Here is a 15,856-nt window from a genome sequence, read left to right as displayed (position 1 = left end):
GAATAAATAATTTATTAGTTGATGTTTCATCCAAACCACTAAAGAGACGCGGGGAGAGTTCGTGGCATATGTGTGTGTTGAATTTCATCTGTTTTTCGTCGATTTTCACCTCAAATATGCGTTATCCCTCTTTAAAATGTCTTTGTGTGTGTGTGTATTCTTTCCACACGCCGACAATTCAATATGGCATGAGGAGCGCGTACGAGAAAAAGCACCCGAAATGTTTGCTCGCGAGCCTCCCTTTGCATGCAAAAATTCCGTAGCATGAATTTTGGATTTCCAGGGTGACTTTTAAGCTCATGCCAGCTAATAAATAGTCTCGCCCGAAGGCATTTTGAAAGAAATTAAGAATCCAATTTTGTAATCTTTTGTGCACCGAATTTTGTTGGATATTGAGTTCAAAAGGCCACTTGAGATAGTTTTGAAACATGCCAAGAACATGCTGGTGCTGGTAAAAGTTTTCATTGACTTCTAAGCGGAACTATACCGTAAATTATGAGATGTTTCACGATCAAGTTTCGCATAAGCATGAATTCTTTCCCGAAAAGATCATAATTCAATCTGTATGGAAGGATGTAATAAAGATTTCAGACTGGGTGGAAGTGCATTTCATCATTTATGAAGCAGGAGGGCGAAAAGAGGGCCGCAGACATTAAATTTAGTGGAAGTTACTCGAAAATTCAACTATATCACGTTCTTTGGACACACAAGACTCTCTCTCACTCTCGCTTGACTCTTTTCTCTGAAATATTCAAACAATCAATAAAGTGCTCCTAAAGTATTTCACCCTCTCCCTCTCGATTGAATTGGGCTTCCCACACTTCTCTGCACGTCCGGAGGAAATTTTCACGATCTTCCCGTGAGCCGAAATTTTCAACCTTCCGCAGTTTGTGTGGAAAAATCGATAAACCACCGACAGAGTTCTTGACGCAGTGAGGAAAGTAAAATCAATTAATGATTCACTAAATCATTAATTGACAAGTTCCTCAAACATTACTCACCATATATTCACTTTCGCCTTTTTATTACATACCTAATATACTTTGCGGAATATTTATTATTTCATGGGTATGGTTTTATTGTGTCAAAGGAAGCTTAGAACTTAGGGTTCGATTCTAACTTGAAAATATGCTATTTTCGCTTTTCGACTGTATTTTCATCCTCTTCCACTTGATTGTACTCAATAACTGAATTCATTGGAAGGAAGAATACATCAAGTGAACGGAATTAAATTAGTCATGACTGTTTGTTGCATATGTTTGAGGATATTGTAAATCTACAATAATATAATTCTAAGTAGAAAATTTAATTTGAATGCCTAATTACATTAGAAAAACTACGAAGTATTTTTTTATCACCATAAAAGCACGAAAGTCCATTCCTTTGGAAGGAAATGTTTACATGCAATTTGGTATTCAAAGAATCATCTTTTGCACACATTTGTGAGTTTGAGAATGTGGTTGCAAATGCATATTTTGACTGGTAATAGCAATCACTCAAGATGGATTTGTTTATAGAGAAAAAGATGTTTCCACAGTGTTTATCTGCTGTAGCATGTTGCGAATGTTTATTTACAATTGAGCCCACTCACTTTGTGTGTGCATTTTTGCCACACTTTCTTCCACATTACTATCTTCTATGAATTTACATTGACAAGAGCTTTTTTATAATTTGCCGAGTGTGTGGATGTTGTCATTTATAGTGCTTTTGTTTTTTTTTCCCTGTACTTCCCAACCGGCTCAGTCCGATCTTTTGCAGCAAACAGAGGCGGACTCAGTCACAACGGCGGCGGCCACGACAGTTGGTTTAACAAGTGTGGCAACGACGGAAGTTGGTACTGCGCCAATTGCGACTACGGCCACTCAGCCGCCGCAGCTGAGCAGCGTTCTAAGTTCTCCGGTGGCCGCGGCTACGCTGGCGCCGACCGTCGGCGCCACGACTCTCAGCGCCGCGATTGTGGCTACGGATCAGTCCAAGAACCAGCCAAAGCGGCTCCACGTGTCGAATATCCCGTTCAGATTCAGAGATCCTGATCTTAGGGCAATGTTTGGGGTGAGTATGGCCACACATCCTGTCTTATTCTTGTGCCGCCGTCTTGACTCACAAGTTTTGGCCATTTCATTGAGCATGGCTTTTTTTCTCCTCACTAATTTTCTCTGTGTGATTTTTCTTTCTCTCTCTTTTTGTGCAGCAATTCGGAACAATCCTCGATGTTGAGATTATATTCAATGAGCGCGGAAGCAAGGTATGTCTTTTTTGGATAGATTTCTATCATCATTCACTACCTCTAATTCTTTATCTCTTTCAGTGAGAATATTTTTTGTCATATATTTAGAAAATATCTCCCCCCGAAAATTTAGGTGTGAGGATTTAGCTTTGGCAGGGCCTTAGATTGGTTGGTTGTCTGTCTGTCCAATGAGGAGTTGTGATGAGATAGAGTGAGATGGTTTTCTTTTCTGCCATTGTGCTGTAAATTTAGCAAGAAACACTCCTCACGATGCTGCAGGAATAATTGGTCAGGATAATTCTCTCTCTTGTGAAGTTTATCGTCTTTTGTGTATACCTTTGCCTTTTCTGTTGGTGTGCGGGGCAAACTTCCCACTCATCTTCTCAGTTCACTTCAATCTTAAAGACTTAACACTTGAGCGCGTGAGTAAACTTCACAGAGGGATGAATTTAGCTGGTTAGTCTTTTAGTCGATAAGGTGAAGAGTATGATTAGGAAAAGTGTTCGATAAGAAAATCACGCGCAACCTGATTTCTTTAAAAGAGATATTTTTTATACATTTAAATGGAATATATAATCGCTTGAAAACAAATTGCAATAAGAAATATTTTTGGTGTAGTTCATTTTTGACTGTATTTTCTTTACTTCTCTATTATCTCAGTGAATGAATTACCCATGAATAGACGATCTTCTTTTATCTTTTCATATATAGTTTTTTTTTATCCTGGTGTACCTTGAAAAATGAAGAGTCACTGTTTATTAGAATAACAAAGAGAAATTACTCAGAGAGAAGAAGAGTTTTGTTATAACATTTAATCTGTGAATTTGCTTTATTCATATCAGTTTTTTTTCTTTTCAAAAGGTTGTTCACTGAATCAATATAACATTTTTAGAGAAAAAAAATTAAATATTCATTCAAAGATCTAAAAAAGTGAACAATCTTTTGATTTCAATTTTTTCAAATTCAACAGGCTATCATATAATTATTCCTAAATAGACTTTCTCCTCTATTGTTGATGAACGAAAATTAATAATAATAATACAGAAAAAGGAAACAAATAACAATTTTCTTTTTTATTCTACTATTTTTTGCCTTATAAATTTTTCGAAAAGCAATAACGATGAAACATTAAAAAGAAATCTTTGAACATATTACATTTTAATACCTATTAGTTGTGCTTTTTGTAAAAGCTTTGATGCGAATGCACAATATATTGAATTAAAATAATTGACAAATGGCCCTCAAAGTGTTATGGTAATGTTCTCTAAAGATGAATTTATTTCCTTAGATATTGAAAGTATTTTTAACTTCATTTATTTAATAATTTGTTAGTTGGACAAGACACACACAACATTAATTGCTCCACTAGTTAATGTCTGTTTACCAAACTCTTTCTCTATATTTCTGCTATCCTTTTTGATTTTTTTTAATATATTTATTTACCTTAGAAATTCCAAAATACAATTCTTTACATTGTGTCATTAGGATATATTTTTTATACTCAAACTTTTAACTTTATCATTTTTAATTTTCATCTCCCAATCATTGTAATTCGTTAGTAATTATCTTTGATTATTACTGTTTTTAATCGCTTCTATTAATCCTTTTTGTAATTATTTTGAACACACTGCTGTTTTTATTATTTGTTTTTTTTAATTGGTTTGCTACACACTCTATTATATATGAATTTTTTGTCTGATCACACAAACACTGAAAGACATGCTCATCAAGAACGTTGATTTGTTTGAATGATTCTCAGATGGTTGTAAATATGAAATCCAGTGTGATTCAAATTTATATTTGCTCTTAATTTCTTTTTACTTTGGACCCTTGAAGCAAATTTGCCTTTAGAGAGAAAGAAGTGAAAATCCTTCAATGTACTTATTTAGTTTTTAACCACAATGAGAGAACGCTGAAATGATAGAGTTTGCAATAATTTGATATTCTTCCTTTCAAAATTCCTTTTTTATTTGTTCACTAAATGTACAGATATTGAAATCCTATTTTATTATACCGTTCTTGTCTAAGGAGATATGCTCAATGTTGTGTTGAGTTGACGAGATATAATATATTTCTCTTATCTTGAACGCATTGGACTTTTTGTTGTCTATATTCATGATGGAGAGAAGAAGTAATTTTTTGGCGTAATTACTGTTGTAAATAATTAATTGTTCTTGCTACTTCCATCGCGAGATGATTTTGTTTTCAATGAATCATTGATTTTTCTTTGACATTTTGACACAGATACAGTGAGAATTTCACAGTAATTTCTCCCTTCTCCCCAACAATTATATTTTGTAAAAATTCATTTTGTTGCTCATTTGTAAACATCCCTCTTGACTTTTGTTGATGATGCAAGTAACACTTCAACAGTCTGCAGCATTAGTGTGTGACCACGTTGTATTTTTGGATCAATATCATAGACACCAATTATTGTGTGCACTTTATCGCAAATCGAATGGCATAATAGATTTTTCTTCTAAATAGAAAGTCGCCTCAGGACGAAACACTGTCAGACTTTTAGTGGTTTTGGAGGAATTTGATATTAGAAAACGCTTTGAATTGATAATCGACAGTGTGATTTTTTTTTCATTTCTGTATATAACGAGTACTGCAAATGCTACAGATTAGCAGGTGGAAGTGAAAGAAGCACAAAATTGTCATTAGAATCGTCCACTCGAATACTCAAACCCTTCAATTCGGTTGATTTGAAAAACAAAGATCATGTGAAGTTTAATTAATTGTTGTATTATTTTGTTTCAATATTTTTATACATAAATGAATGGAGAAGGAATTATTATTTTGCAGATTATTTCTGCCAATTATCTCTAATTACATTTTCAATCTGAAATATTCTTTCGTATTATCCTGCGTTTACGACAATTTCACTTTCCATTTTGAGTTTTCCATATAAATAAAGCACTAAATGCGAGGAACTGTTAAACTGTGACAGAGCTGCAGTACTTTTGCATTAAACGCTGCGATCAATACTAGTAAGCAAAATATGTGATCCTCACACACTTTTGTGAATGACTGCAAATGACGCAGTATAATTCTCCATCTGTGTATTAGTTGTGCTGCAAAGCCTTTTGCGAGGGAAGATCAAGAGATAATTGAATGATTTTTCGTGCCTTTATAAATTTTTTTTTGGAATATGGATAAAAGTAACACTTTGATGTCCTTTATTTTGTTCTTACAAATATATATTTGATATATCCTATATATTTGGATGCAAAGAGAATTTTACAATTGCTCTGAGACTAATATTTCTGCATTTAGATTACCTCCTTTTTTTACGAATTTCGACGAGATTGTTTAAATGAAAAATGACAGATTTATCGAATCATTTTCACATTGACTTTACTCATAGAGATTTGAAATATATATTTGCTATATCTTAATTTTTACTGTCAAAGAACCGACCCCCCACCCCCCTGGAAAGAGTAAACAGAAAAGAGTTGAAAATTAGTTGATTCGGATCAATTGACAGAGATGTGGAATCAATCAATTTTCTTATTGCAATTGCTTTTCCCCTGATTTTCAACAATTTTTCTTACTTTAATTTCTGATCTGCAATGAGAGTCTTTAAGACTGTTTGCAAGTATTTCATTCTCCTTTAATTTTTATCCAGAAATCTACCAAGCAAAAAATGACCTAAAGTGATTATCTTTTCATTCTTGTTTTCGAAATATCCATTTATTATTTAATACATTCTTTTGACGATAAATATTTGATGAATGAGAAGAAGAAGAAAATAGCTAAAAAGAGACATATTTGATGAGGGTCGGTTGTATATTTTTTGTTGCACGTTGTTTTTGAGCGGACGCTGTTTTTAATGCATGTTTCTTGTTCTGTCCTTGCATGTAGGGATTCGGTTTTGTAACATTCGCTAATAGTAGCGATGCGGAGCGAGCACGCGAACGTCTTCACGGCACTGTGGTTGAGGGGCGCAAGATTGAGGTGTGCATGATAATATGAATTTTTCTTATCTCAAAATGAAATGATGAATACAAATTTTTTACAAACCATATAATTATATATAATCAATTTACTCACTGTGATACATATAGATTACAAAATATTTCCAATCCACTCTCCCTGAACCTCCTCTTGAGAAAATGTTGTTTATGCTATAGAGAATCATGATTTTGACGTTTTATATCGATGGACTTGTCCGTGTATCTCCTAAATGTTTCTTTATGCAATTTCGCAACTTTTGGTTACTTGTCGAGTGATATAATGAAGTGTATACAGTTAGTGGAGTCATGCTCAGATGCTAAAGTCATTTCAATTAATGGATTTCCTGGAATTCCCTTCTTCGGAGATGTCACACATTGAAATTGACGAGATTAGTCTAATCAAAGCGTTGACATGCAGTCCTAAAAGTGCAGTCAAAAGCCAAATTCATTAACTGTATACACTCTTTTTGAGTTTGTAAAAGTATTGCTCCAGTTTTTGGGAGATCTTTTTGGCAAAAGATAATTTGAAAGCCATTCAACGGAGCCATCAAATTGTCTTGATGTTGATGAAATCAGTCAAAAAAGAAAAATATTTTGTACATTTTATGTGTATCAGTGATGCAAAATATAGAACATTAGAAAGTAAGATGACATTGAGAGAAAACTGCAACAAATGCCATAAACAGGTAGATTGTAAGCACTTACTTAAGACTTTTTTGTTGTTTCTCAAAAGCTGTGTGTACAAAGAAAGCCATTAAGAACTGATACCGAGATATGAGAATTTTTCTTTGTTGACCGAATGTGTATGAGGAAATGCATAACAATTTGCTATATAGACTTATAAAAAAAAATACTACAGAACTGAAAGCAACAAGAACATACATTAGGTAAAAGAAAGATATGCAGCATGGGTGAAGGTGAAATGGGGCAAAAGAGAGGAAGTAAAATGCGCCAAGAATTTGCTCAATTTCCCCTTCTTCGGCTGAACAAGTAATTTAGTGGAATTTTTCTGTATGAATTAACACCAAAACAGTGGAACGCACAAGAAACCGTATTTGTTTTACAATAATTTCATCTTCCTCTTTTATTTTTGTTCTATTGTCTGGCCATTAGACTTAAGTGATTTTCTTATTTTGTTTTTGGTAATTCTTCTGCGCGAATCCCATGTAAGCGAGAAGTGTATTCTTATGTTAGGTAGGATTACTGTCAAGTGACGAGGCAATATTAGTTTTAATGCAAAAACACGTGTCTTATGATTTACTTTATAACAATTCAACCATTTACCTTTATCTCTAGTGAATCAGACAGATTTCCAATTGTTTAATGCGACTCTTGCGAATTGTTGAAAAACGAAAAAGCCATAACGATACAATGTGGGGGTGTTTTTGATCTCTGTGAGAGGTAAGAAGTGAGATTTGGACATGGAAAAATCATTTTTAAGCCAAAAAAGCATACTACCAAGAAGAACTTTTTTTTTTATTTATCTAAAAAATAAAATTAAACCTTCACTGTAATTCTTTTTATTACCAAAAAGTTGTATTGCGAAATGATCTCTGTAATTTTACCAGAGAGAGATTTAGTTTAATATGCGCAAAAGTATATTAATATTTGATGAGTTTTCATCTTCTGTATTACCTGTAATAATTTTCTAATTTAATATTACATATATCGTTAATTTCTTTCTGAAGGAATGAATCGCTCGCTAATTCTATATATATTTTTCTATGTATCTACAATATAATCTTACCACCGCAACTGATAATAAGAATCTATATCGGTTGAATATTGTAATGATGTAATTATTTCTATGTTTTATTTGGTAACTTCTTCTTAGTTTTGTCTTCTTTGCGTTTGACTTTTTAATTCTTTCAAGAGCCGTATCATAAATCGTACGTTATTAATATATATATATATATATATACATTTTTTTTTCTTTATGGATCAGGATATGAACAATTGATTGTGTAATATTTGTTGATCAAGAGATGACTGTTGAATTTTTGACATAGCGATTTGAGCGAGGGTTTTCCCCTAACTTTCCGAATCTCTTAGTTTTTTCTTGACCATCCACTTTCTCATTTATCCTCATGATAAATTCTTTTTGTGTTTCTAATGTAAGAAAATTTATTACCTCCCAAGTTGGCGGAGGAGAACAAAGTGGGAGAAAATGACCGTTTTCTCAAGTGGATTCGAGGGTTTATCATTTAATGAATTGTTGTGTAGGAGATGTCAGTATTTATGGCATGGATTGTTGCAATTAGAACCACTATTATGTGTGTGAAGTGCCAAAATTACAACTTCTTTTCAAACTTTTCTAGTATAATAATTGCACATTGTACTCCGCTCCTCTTCCTCGATGATCAACTTTGTAGTCCTTCTACTCCAGCCGATTTTGCACACGTTTCGTAGATAATTTTGAAAAATTATCCGCCACTTATCCAACAGTGGCGCTGGCGCTGCCGCTAATGTCATTCTTTTGCTTTGTGCTGAATAAAGTACACGTGTTCGTGATTTTGCTCTCGAAAATGGAGCAAGAAATCAAGAAATTGGCGAAGCGGTTCGACAGGATGGAGCGGAAGCTGAGGGAGAGAAAGCGGAAGAAGAAGCAGAAGCGTCACGGTAAGAATAGAACTAAAACTTTCTGCTTCTTTGTAGACACCTAAAGTGAGGTTATGACACCACACTCCGGATAGCCAAAAGATGAGTTTTCACTCATCGTGGTCAGGTCATGCCCTGACCACAGCGCATTGGACACACATAAAAAGCTATTGAGCCAGGCGCGGTCTGCTCTACTGTTTTTTATGCTTCCGGACAGCCATTGTCTGAGGTGAGCCATGCTCACTGTGTCCCCGGAAAGCTCTAGTTTTCACTTGAGCGTGCTTTAAAGGCTATAAGCATAGCCTTAAGTGTGCATCACACGTCCCTTCTGAGTCATTACTCGAAGGAGAAGCACCTTCCGGTTGAGAGCGATATCTCTCATTGATGCGCAAGGCTAGCATCGTCTCCTGCCCACATCAATCTCGCGTCTACATTGACATCTCAGAGCGTCTACATTGACATCTCAGAATTGAAGGTAACCTTAAATTCTTTCTCTTCCTATGAACTTAGGGAGGAACAGGAGCACCTCAAGGGGCAGGAGCAGGATTAGGAGCACCTCCAGACACAGGACGAGGAGCAGGAGTTCGCTGAGCAGCAGTGAGAGCCCCGACAGGTCGCGCAAGGAGGACGACATTCCTTCAATTCAGTCCCACAATGAGGCTGAAAGCGATTCTCACAAGAGTGAGGAAGATCCTCCACCAGATCTGGCTATCATCGACAACGATGAGGCTGATATTCTCACCGCGGGTGAAGTTATTGAAGTCCTGGGAAAGCGTCTTTACCAGGAAAAAGACTCTGCTCCGGAAGTCTTTCCCGAAATGGCCGTGCGTTGGGATGAAATCATTGGCAAGGGAATTCCAGATGATGTGCTCAAGATCTTAACTGCAAAGTATCCTCCGCCAAAGAACTGCGGCAAATTCGAGCCATCAAAACTGAACCCAGTTGTGAAGGCTACTATGTCTGAGAAAGTCGTTTCACGTGACAATCAAATTGTGAAACGCCAAGAGAAGCTTTCTGCTGCCTTGTCAGCAATCGCCACAGCGCTTTCTGTGGTGGTGACGTCTAAACCTCCGGAATGGAAGAGTCTCGCTGAGACTCTTTCCGATGCCAATAAAATCATCTCTGATGTACAGCACGACCAGGCGTTAATCAGGAGGACCCTGATTGTGGCAAATGTGGGTGCTTCCATGCGAGATACTCTGAAGGAAACAGAAATTGGAGAATTTCTGTTTGGTGATGCACTGGAGGAGACAATCAAGAATACCAAAACTCTCCAGGCTGCATCGAAGGATCTCAAGGAGTCGACTCCACGCACAAAAAACTGGAAAGCCCCGCAGCGACAGCATCAGCGAACGCAGAAGACTTCGACAGCGGCCAGCGGGGCAAAGAAGCAGACTTCGTCGAGGAAGCAGACCCAGTACAAATCTAGGGAGAAGAGTCGCACCACGTCAGACTCCAGACGCCGGCGTTAGAGACGGTAGGTCATCGGGCTGGTCGGTTGAGAGACTTTTATGAGAGTTGGAGTGAAATTACTTCAGATAAAGTAATTCTCTCTTGGCTAGATGGGTACAGAATCCCATTTTCTCGCCATGTACATCAACCTCGACCGCCAAATGAGAAGAAATTCTCTCAAAGTGAATTCAGGAATATCACTTTAGCCGTTAATGAGTTAATAGCAAAATCTGCAATTGAGATTTGCTCTGCGGAGGAGGGGCAATTTATTTCTCCGATATTTCTTGTCCCTAAGCCTGATGGCTCGTATCGATTTATTATAAATCTCAAACAACTGAATCAATTTATTGATCCTCCGCATTTCAAGATGGAAGACGGTCGTACTGTCACTAAACTCATGACGCAGAACTGCTATATGGCATCAATAGACCTGAAGGATGCGTATTATTTACTCCCGATCGATGAGAGGGATAGAAAATACCTACGATTCTCGTTTAATGGCAATCTCTATCAATTCACGTGTCTGCCATTCGGACTATGTACAGCCCCATTCGTCTTTACAAAAATCATGAAGCCCGTGGCTTATTATTTGCGAAGTTTGGAGATTCCACTAGTCATTTACATTGACGATCTTCTAATAATGGGAAAATCGTCTCAGATTTGCGCAAATAATATGACGAATGCTGAGAAGATCCTGACCAAGTTGGGTCTCGTAATTAATTACGAGAAAAGCCAGATGAAACCATCACAATACTGCAAATTTCTCGGTGTGTTTTACAACTCAAGGAGGATGTCAGTTGAACTTCCAGAGGCAAAGAGAGAGAAAATTGTCTCTTTAACGAGTAACTTCAAGGAAAATAAGACGTATCGCATTCAAAAATTTGCTGAAACGTTAGGCTTTCTTGTATCATGCTGCCAGGCAGTTAAATACGGCTTGGTCTACACCAAGGCCAGTGAACTGTTAAAATTTAACGCTCTTTTGAATAGCAATGGTAGTTACAAAGGAAGATTAACTATCAATAAAGAGGTGGTTGAAGATTTCAACTGGTGGGCAACTGTGGGCTCACTAAGCATAAATCCCATCAGATATCCGTCTTACGATCATGTAATTTTCACGGATGCTTCCAAATCAGGTTGGGGTGCTATTTACAATGAAGAAAGAGCAAGTGGTTTCTGGTCTGATCGTGAAACACAAGAGAGTATAAACTTCTTAGAGTTGACAGCGGTATTTTTTGGACTAAAATGCTTTGCAAAGGATAAAAGAGACTGTCAGATTCTCTTGCGTGTAGATAATACTACAGCAATTTCCTACGTCAACAGAATGGGCGGAGTGCAATTGACAGATTTAAGCATTTTGGCCAAGAACATCTGGAGATGGTGCGAGCAGCGAAACTTATGGATTTTCGCATCATATATCAGCTCAGAAGATAACGCAGACGCTGACGCAGAATCACGTAAATTACATTCTAACACAGAGTTTGAATTGTCGAATTCAGCGTTTAATTGCATTGTCGCGGAATTTGGACAGCCTGAGATTGACCTTTTTGCAACACGAGTAAATGCAAAATGCAGGAAATTTGTGTCATGGAAGAAAGATCCTCAATCGATAGCAGTAGATGCATTTACAATTTCCTGGAAAGATTATTTCTTTTACGCATTTGCTCCATTCTCTCTAATATTGAGAGTCTTGCAAAAAATCGAGCATGATAAAGCCGAAGGGATCGTTGTTGTACCCTACTGGCCAACTCAGCCATGGTTTCCGATCTTCCAATCGATGCTTATTTCGGACCTATTAGAATTTCAAGCTGATACATGTATCATTTCCGTCGACAGGCAAATGCAATTTTGGGAAGGAGTTACCCTGGTGGCAGGAGTCTTGTCAAGCAGAGCTGCGAGAGGAAAGGAATCCCGTCGGAGAGTCATGAGATAGTCCTACAATCTCTTTCGGAGTCATCATGGAAGCAGTACAACACAGGATGGAAAAAATGGTGGGAGTTCTGCACAGACAACAATTTGGACCCCTTTGAAACGAATACTGAAAGTGTGTTTCGTTTTCTAACTACTGAATTTAACAAGGGAGTCTCTTATGGTACGCTAAATTCATATAGATCAGCCCTATCGATGATAGTTGGATCTTGGTTGGCCCAAGATGAAGGATTAAAAAGATTCTTCAAAGGAGTTGTTAGAATCAGGCCCAGTAAGCCAAAATACGATAGTACGTGGGATCCTAAAGTCGTGCTAGAGCTATATAAGCAGAAACCCATCAATGCGGAACTAACTCTTAAAGATCTATCATTTAAATTGATAATCCTCCTGGCTCTTATTACGGGACATCGAATGCAGACTTTCTCATTGATAAATATCGAGGATATTAGAGAGACCGAAGAGAGAATTGAAATAAGGATTCCAAAGAGAATCAAGACGTCAAGTGTTGGCCGATCTCAACCTGTATTAATCATCCCATTCTATAATGAAGAACCCAAATTATGTGTGGCGTCGACTCTTAAACATTATTTGAGCAAAACAAATGAACTAAGAGGCGCAGAAAAACAACTTTTTATATCACATAAACGTCCACATAAATTAGTAGGCGCCCAAACTCTCAGTCATTGGGTTAAGAATGTCCTGGAAGAGTGTGAGATCGACACTACTGTTTTCTCGGGATATTCTACACGTCATGCTGCCACCTCGGCGGCAAATAGAAAGGGTTTAGATATTGAAGTGATTAAAAAGACTGCTGGGTGGACAATGAATTCACATACTTTCGTCAAGTTTTATAACTTACCATTGGCAAACAACAAGGAATCCTTTGCCAATGTAATCCTACAGGGATGAATTTCTAAAGAAAAAATCTTGTTAGAAATAAGATCTAAGCTGAAGTTAATCTATGAAATATAAAATCAATAATCAAATTTCATGGATATAATTTATCTTTCGCGGCCGTAACATCGCGTTGAACATCTACAAAGTTGATCATCGAGGAAGAGGAGCGGAGTACAATTAAATGATTAAACGAACTTACCAAGTGAAGTTCTATCATAATTGTACGAAGCTCCTCTTCCGAGATGATCATACCCACCCAGAATTCCCTATATTTATAAACCCTAAATAATTGTTACGGCCTATACAACTTTAAAATAATGACATTCGTGGCAGCGCCAGCGCCACTGTTGGATAAGTGGCGGATAATTTTTCAAAATTATCTACGAAACGTGTGCAAAATCGGCTGGAGTAGAAGGACTACAAAGTTGATCATCTCGGAAGAGGAGCTTCGTACAATTATGATAGAACTTCACTTGGTAAGTTCGTTTAATCATTTAATTATTGCAAGAGGAAACAATTCTTGTATTTATTGGAAAATTTTCACTGAAAAACACGAAAGAAAAGAAAATGTGATCAATTTTATCATTAGTTTGAGACCTTGCGGAGTTTTGCGCAAAGTTTCACGTAAATAGTTTTAAAGTAGAGTATAGAATGAATCCTGAAATAATTAAATTTTATATAGAAAACACTTTTATGAGTGAAATGTCTTAACGAAAAGAATGATGAACCTCTCGAATTCAATAAGTAAACATGTTTTTCTCAAACCGTAACCGCCAATTTGTTATGTTTTCCAATGTAATTTTCTTTTCTATTATATCACTGTCCTTTTATAATTTGTTCCCATGGAATATGAAAAGAAGTTGCATTTCTAGAGCTTTTCACGTAAGATTGGAAACTTGTTGGACTTGCAATAATTTTTCTTACAAATAATAATAATAGATGCTATAATGAGACCATATATGAAAAGTGTTCTTTTTTTAAATTATGGAATCTTGTATGCGGATAAATATGATTGTTACTTATGCTCTTGTAGGGTTGTTGCGCCACTTTGTTGTACCATTTCAGTTTTACATTTAATCCACACTTTTCCTTATCGTCTGTCAAAAGAAGTGATGAATTAAAAATTATTATTGCGAACTCACATGGAAAAGGCTTTCATATTCGCGACATTTTTTCAATGCACTTTTCCGACACATTTGAATCACTTCTCACCAACCACAATTATGCATTTTTCACATCAGAACGATGTTTATGAAGAGAAATGAGATTTTTTGCGTAATGTGGTTTGGCTAATGTCTCGTTCCTACATTCATGAGGACAACATAATTAGTTTTCCACTGTTTTTTGTTTGTCTTTTTTTATTTTGAAAGCAGTCATTCCAATGTTGTTGTCCACATGCTTCCAATCTCTCTGCATTCCTCCCTCGAGTTTTGTGGTGCAGAGATAATGAACATGTTTTCAAATGTTTGCTAGACTAAAGTTGCACTTTTCAATTATGTGCCTCGAGTGGGCGATAAATTGGAGTTTTCGGGGTTGTTTTCGTTGTTACACTTGATTTCTTAATATCTCATCAGCTTCCAAATCATCGCTTTTTATTACTCTCTTTAGATGACAAATGTATTGAACGTAATTTAGATGGCAATCGTGTAATTTATTCAACACCTTTACAATGATAAATTAATTGGGTTGAGGTAAATTGACAAATAATTCTTTCACACACCCCACAAATTTCCCCCATTTTTGAATTTATTTTACATCAAATTACACTTCCATATTTGATAATCTGTATTATCTATTGTTTTAATTTCTAATATAATAATGACTGATGCCGTTTTTTTTTAAATTAAAATCCTATTTCACTAGATCACTTTTTTTTGCTTTACTTGTGATTAAATTTTGGACTTCAGTGAGAGATAAAATGCCAAAAATTTTGACTGACATTATTTTCAGTTTTATTTTCATTTTCTTGGAAAGATTATGAAAAATTATATCTCATGAATGTATTTGTAGATAATGTATGTTATATACTTTGTATATCTTATTAATTTTAAGCTGCATCGTGAAGCGTATTGTCAATATATCTTTGATTATAATTACTGTATAACTTTATAATAATCGACTTTTGGAGAGAAATGTGAAAAAGAATTTATTATCCTGAGGAAAGAAATGAATATTCTTTGGCTCACTCGTAAGGGTGGAGAATTGCTGCAAATCTTTGATTGAAACACATGTTGAATATTTAATTTTTTGTCGGCAATTTGCAATAATTTACACCCCAGACATGATTGTAATGTTTCATGTGAGCTCTATTTAAATATTCATGCGGAAGCCATTGAGTGAATAATATAAATTTTTGCCTCATGCACGAAAATCGTCGCGACAGCAAAATTGTAGGGAAAACACAGAGTGAATGGATATTTAAAATGAGAAAATTGACAGCGTCGCGCTGGGACAGTAAATTAATTTGTTAACCTGACATTTCAATTCAAATGAATAACGATGATTTCTCAGTGAAAATATCCAGTCACATCTGCAATGATAGAGTTAATTAAATTAAACTTCCAGGGAAGCAATTGATGTCTCAATTCTAACCCATAATTTTTTTGGCAAGCAGAGATGCTTTTCTCTCTCTTTTACAAAGTGTGCAAAAGTTTACATAAGAAGTGCAATCCGGACAATTTGAGATGCACTCAAGTGTGTGTGAGAAGTTAATGAGAAAATCTTACCACATAAGATGTGAAACAGTTTTCTGTCTCTCAGACGGAATGAAGCCACAATTGCAGAGTTTTGATCCTTC

General features: G+C 36.0%; 1 protein-coding gene across 7 annotated transcripts in view; it reads left to right on the top strand.

The window, feature by feature from the left end:
* Positions 1 to 15,856, top strand: part of LOC132260460 (RNA binding protein fox-1 homolog 2) — a 43,504-nt gene that overhangs the window by 15,430 nt on the left and 12,218 nt on the right. For 6 of the 7 annotated variants that reach the window (XM_059758585.1, XM_059758579.1, XM_059758581.1 and 3 more), the window contains 3 exons: positions 1,744 to 2,052; positions 2,192 to 2,245; positions 6,095 to 6,187. In XM_059758585.1, the coding sequence (XP_059614568.1) occupies positions 1,744 to 2,052; positions 2,192 to 2,245; positions 6,095 to 6,187 (456 nt within the window). The remainder of the gene's footprint in view (positions 1 to 1,743; positions 2,053 to 2,191; positions 2,246 to 6,094; positions 6,188 to 15,856) is intronic. The other variant, XM_059758580.1, reaches the window with a different exon arrangement.

Source organism: Phlebotomus argentipes, unplaced genomic scaffold (assembly GCF_947086385.1).
Source record: "Phlebotomus argentipes unplaced genomic scaffold, Phlebotomus argentipes genome assembly scaffold_18, whole genome shotgun sequence".
Lineage (NCBI taxonomy): Eukaryota > Metazoa > Arthropoda > Insecta > Diptera > Psychodidae > Phlebotomus > Phlebotomus argentipes.
This window is presented reverse-complemented; position numbering and strand designations above follow the sequence as displayed.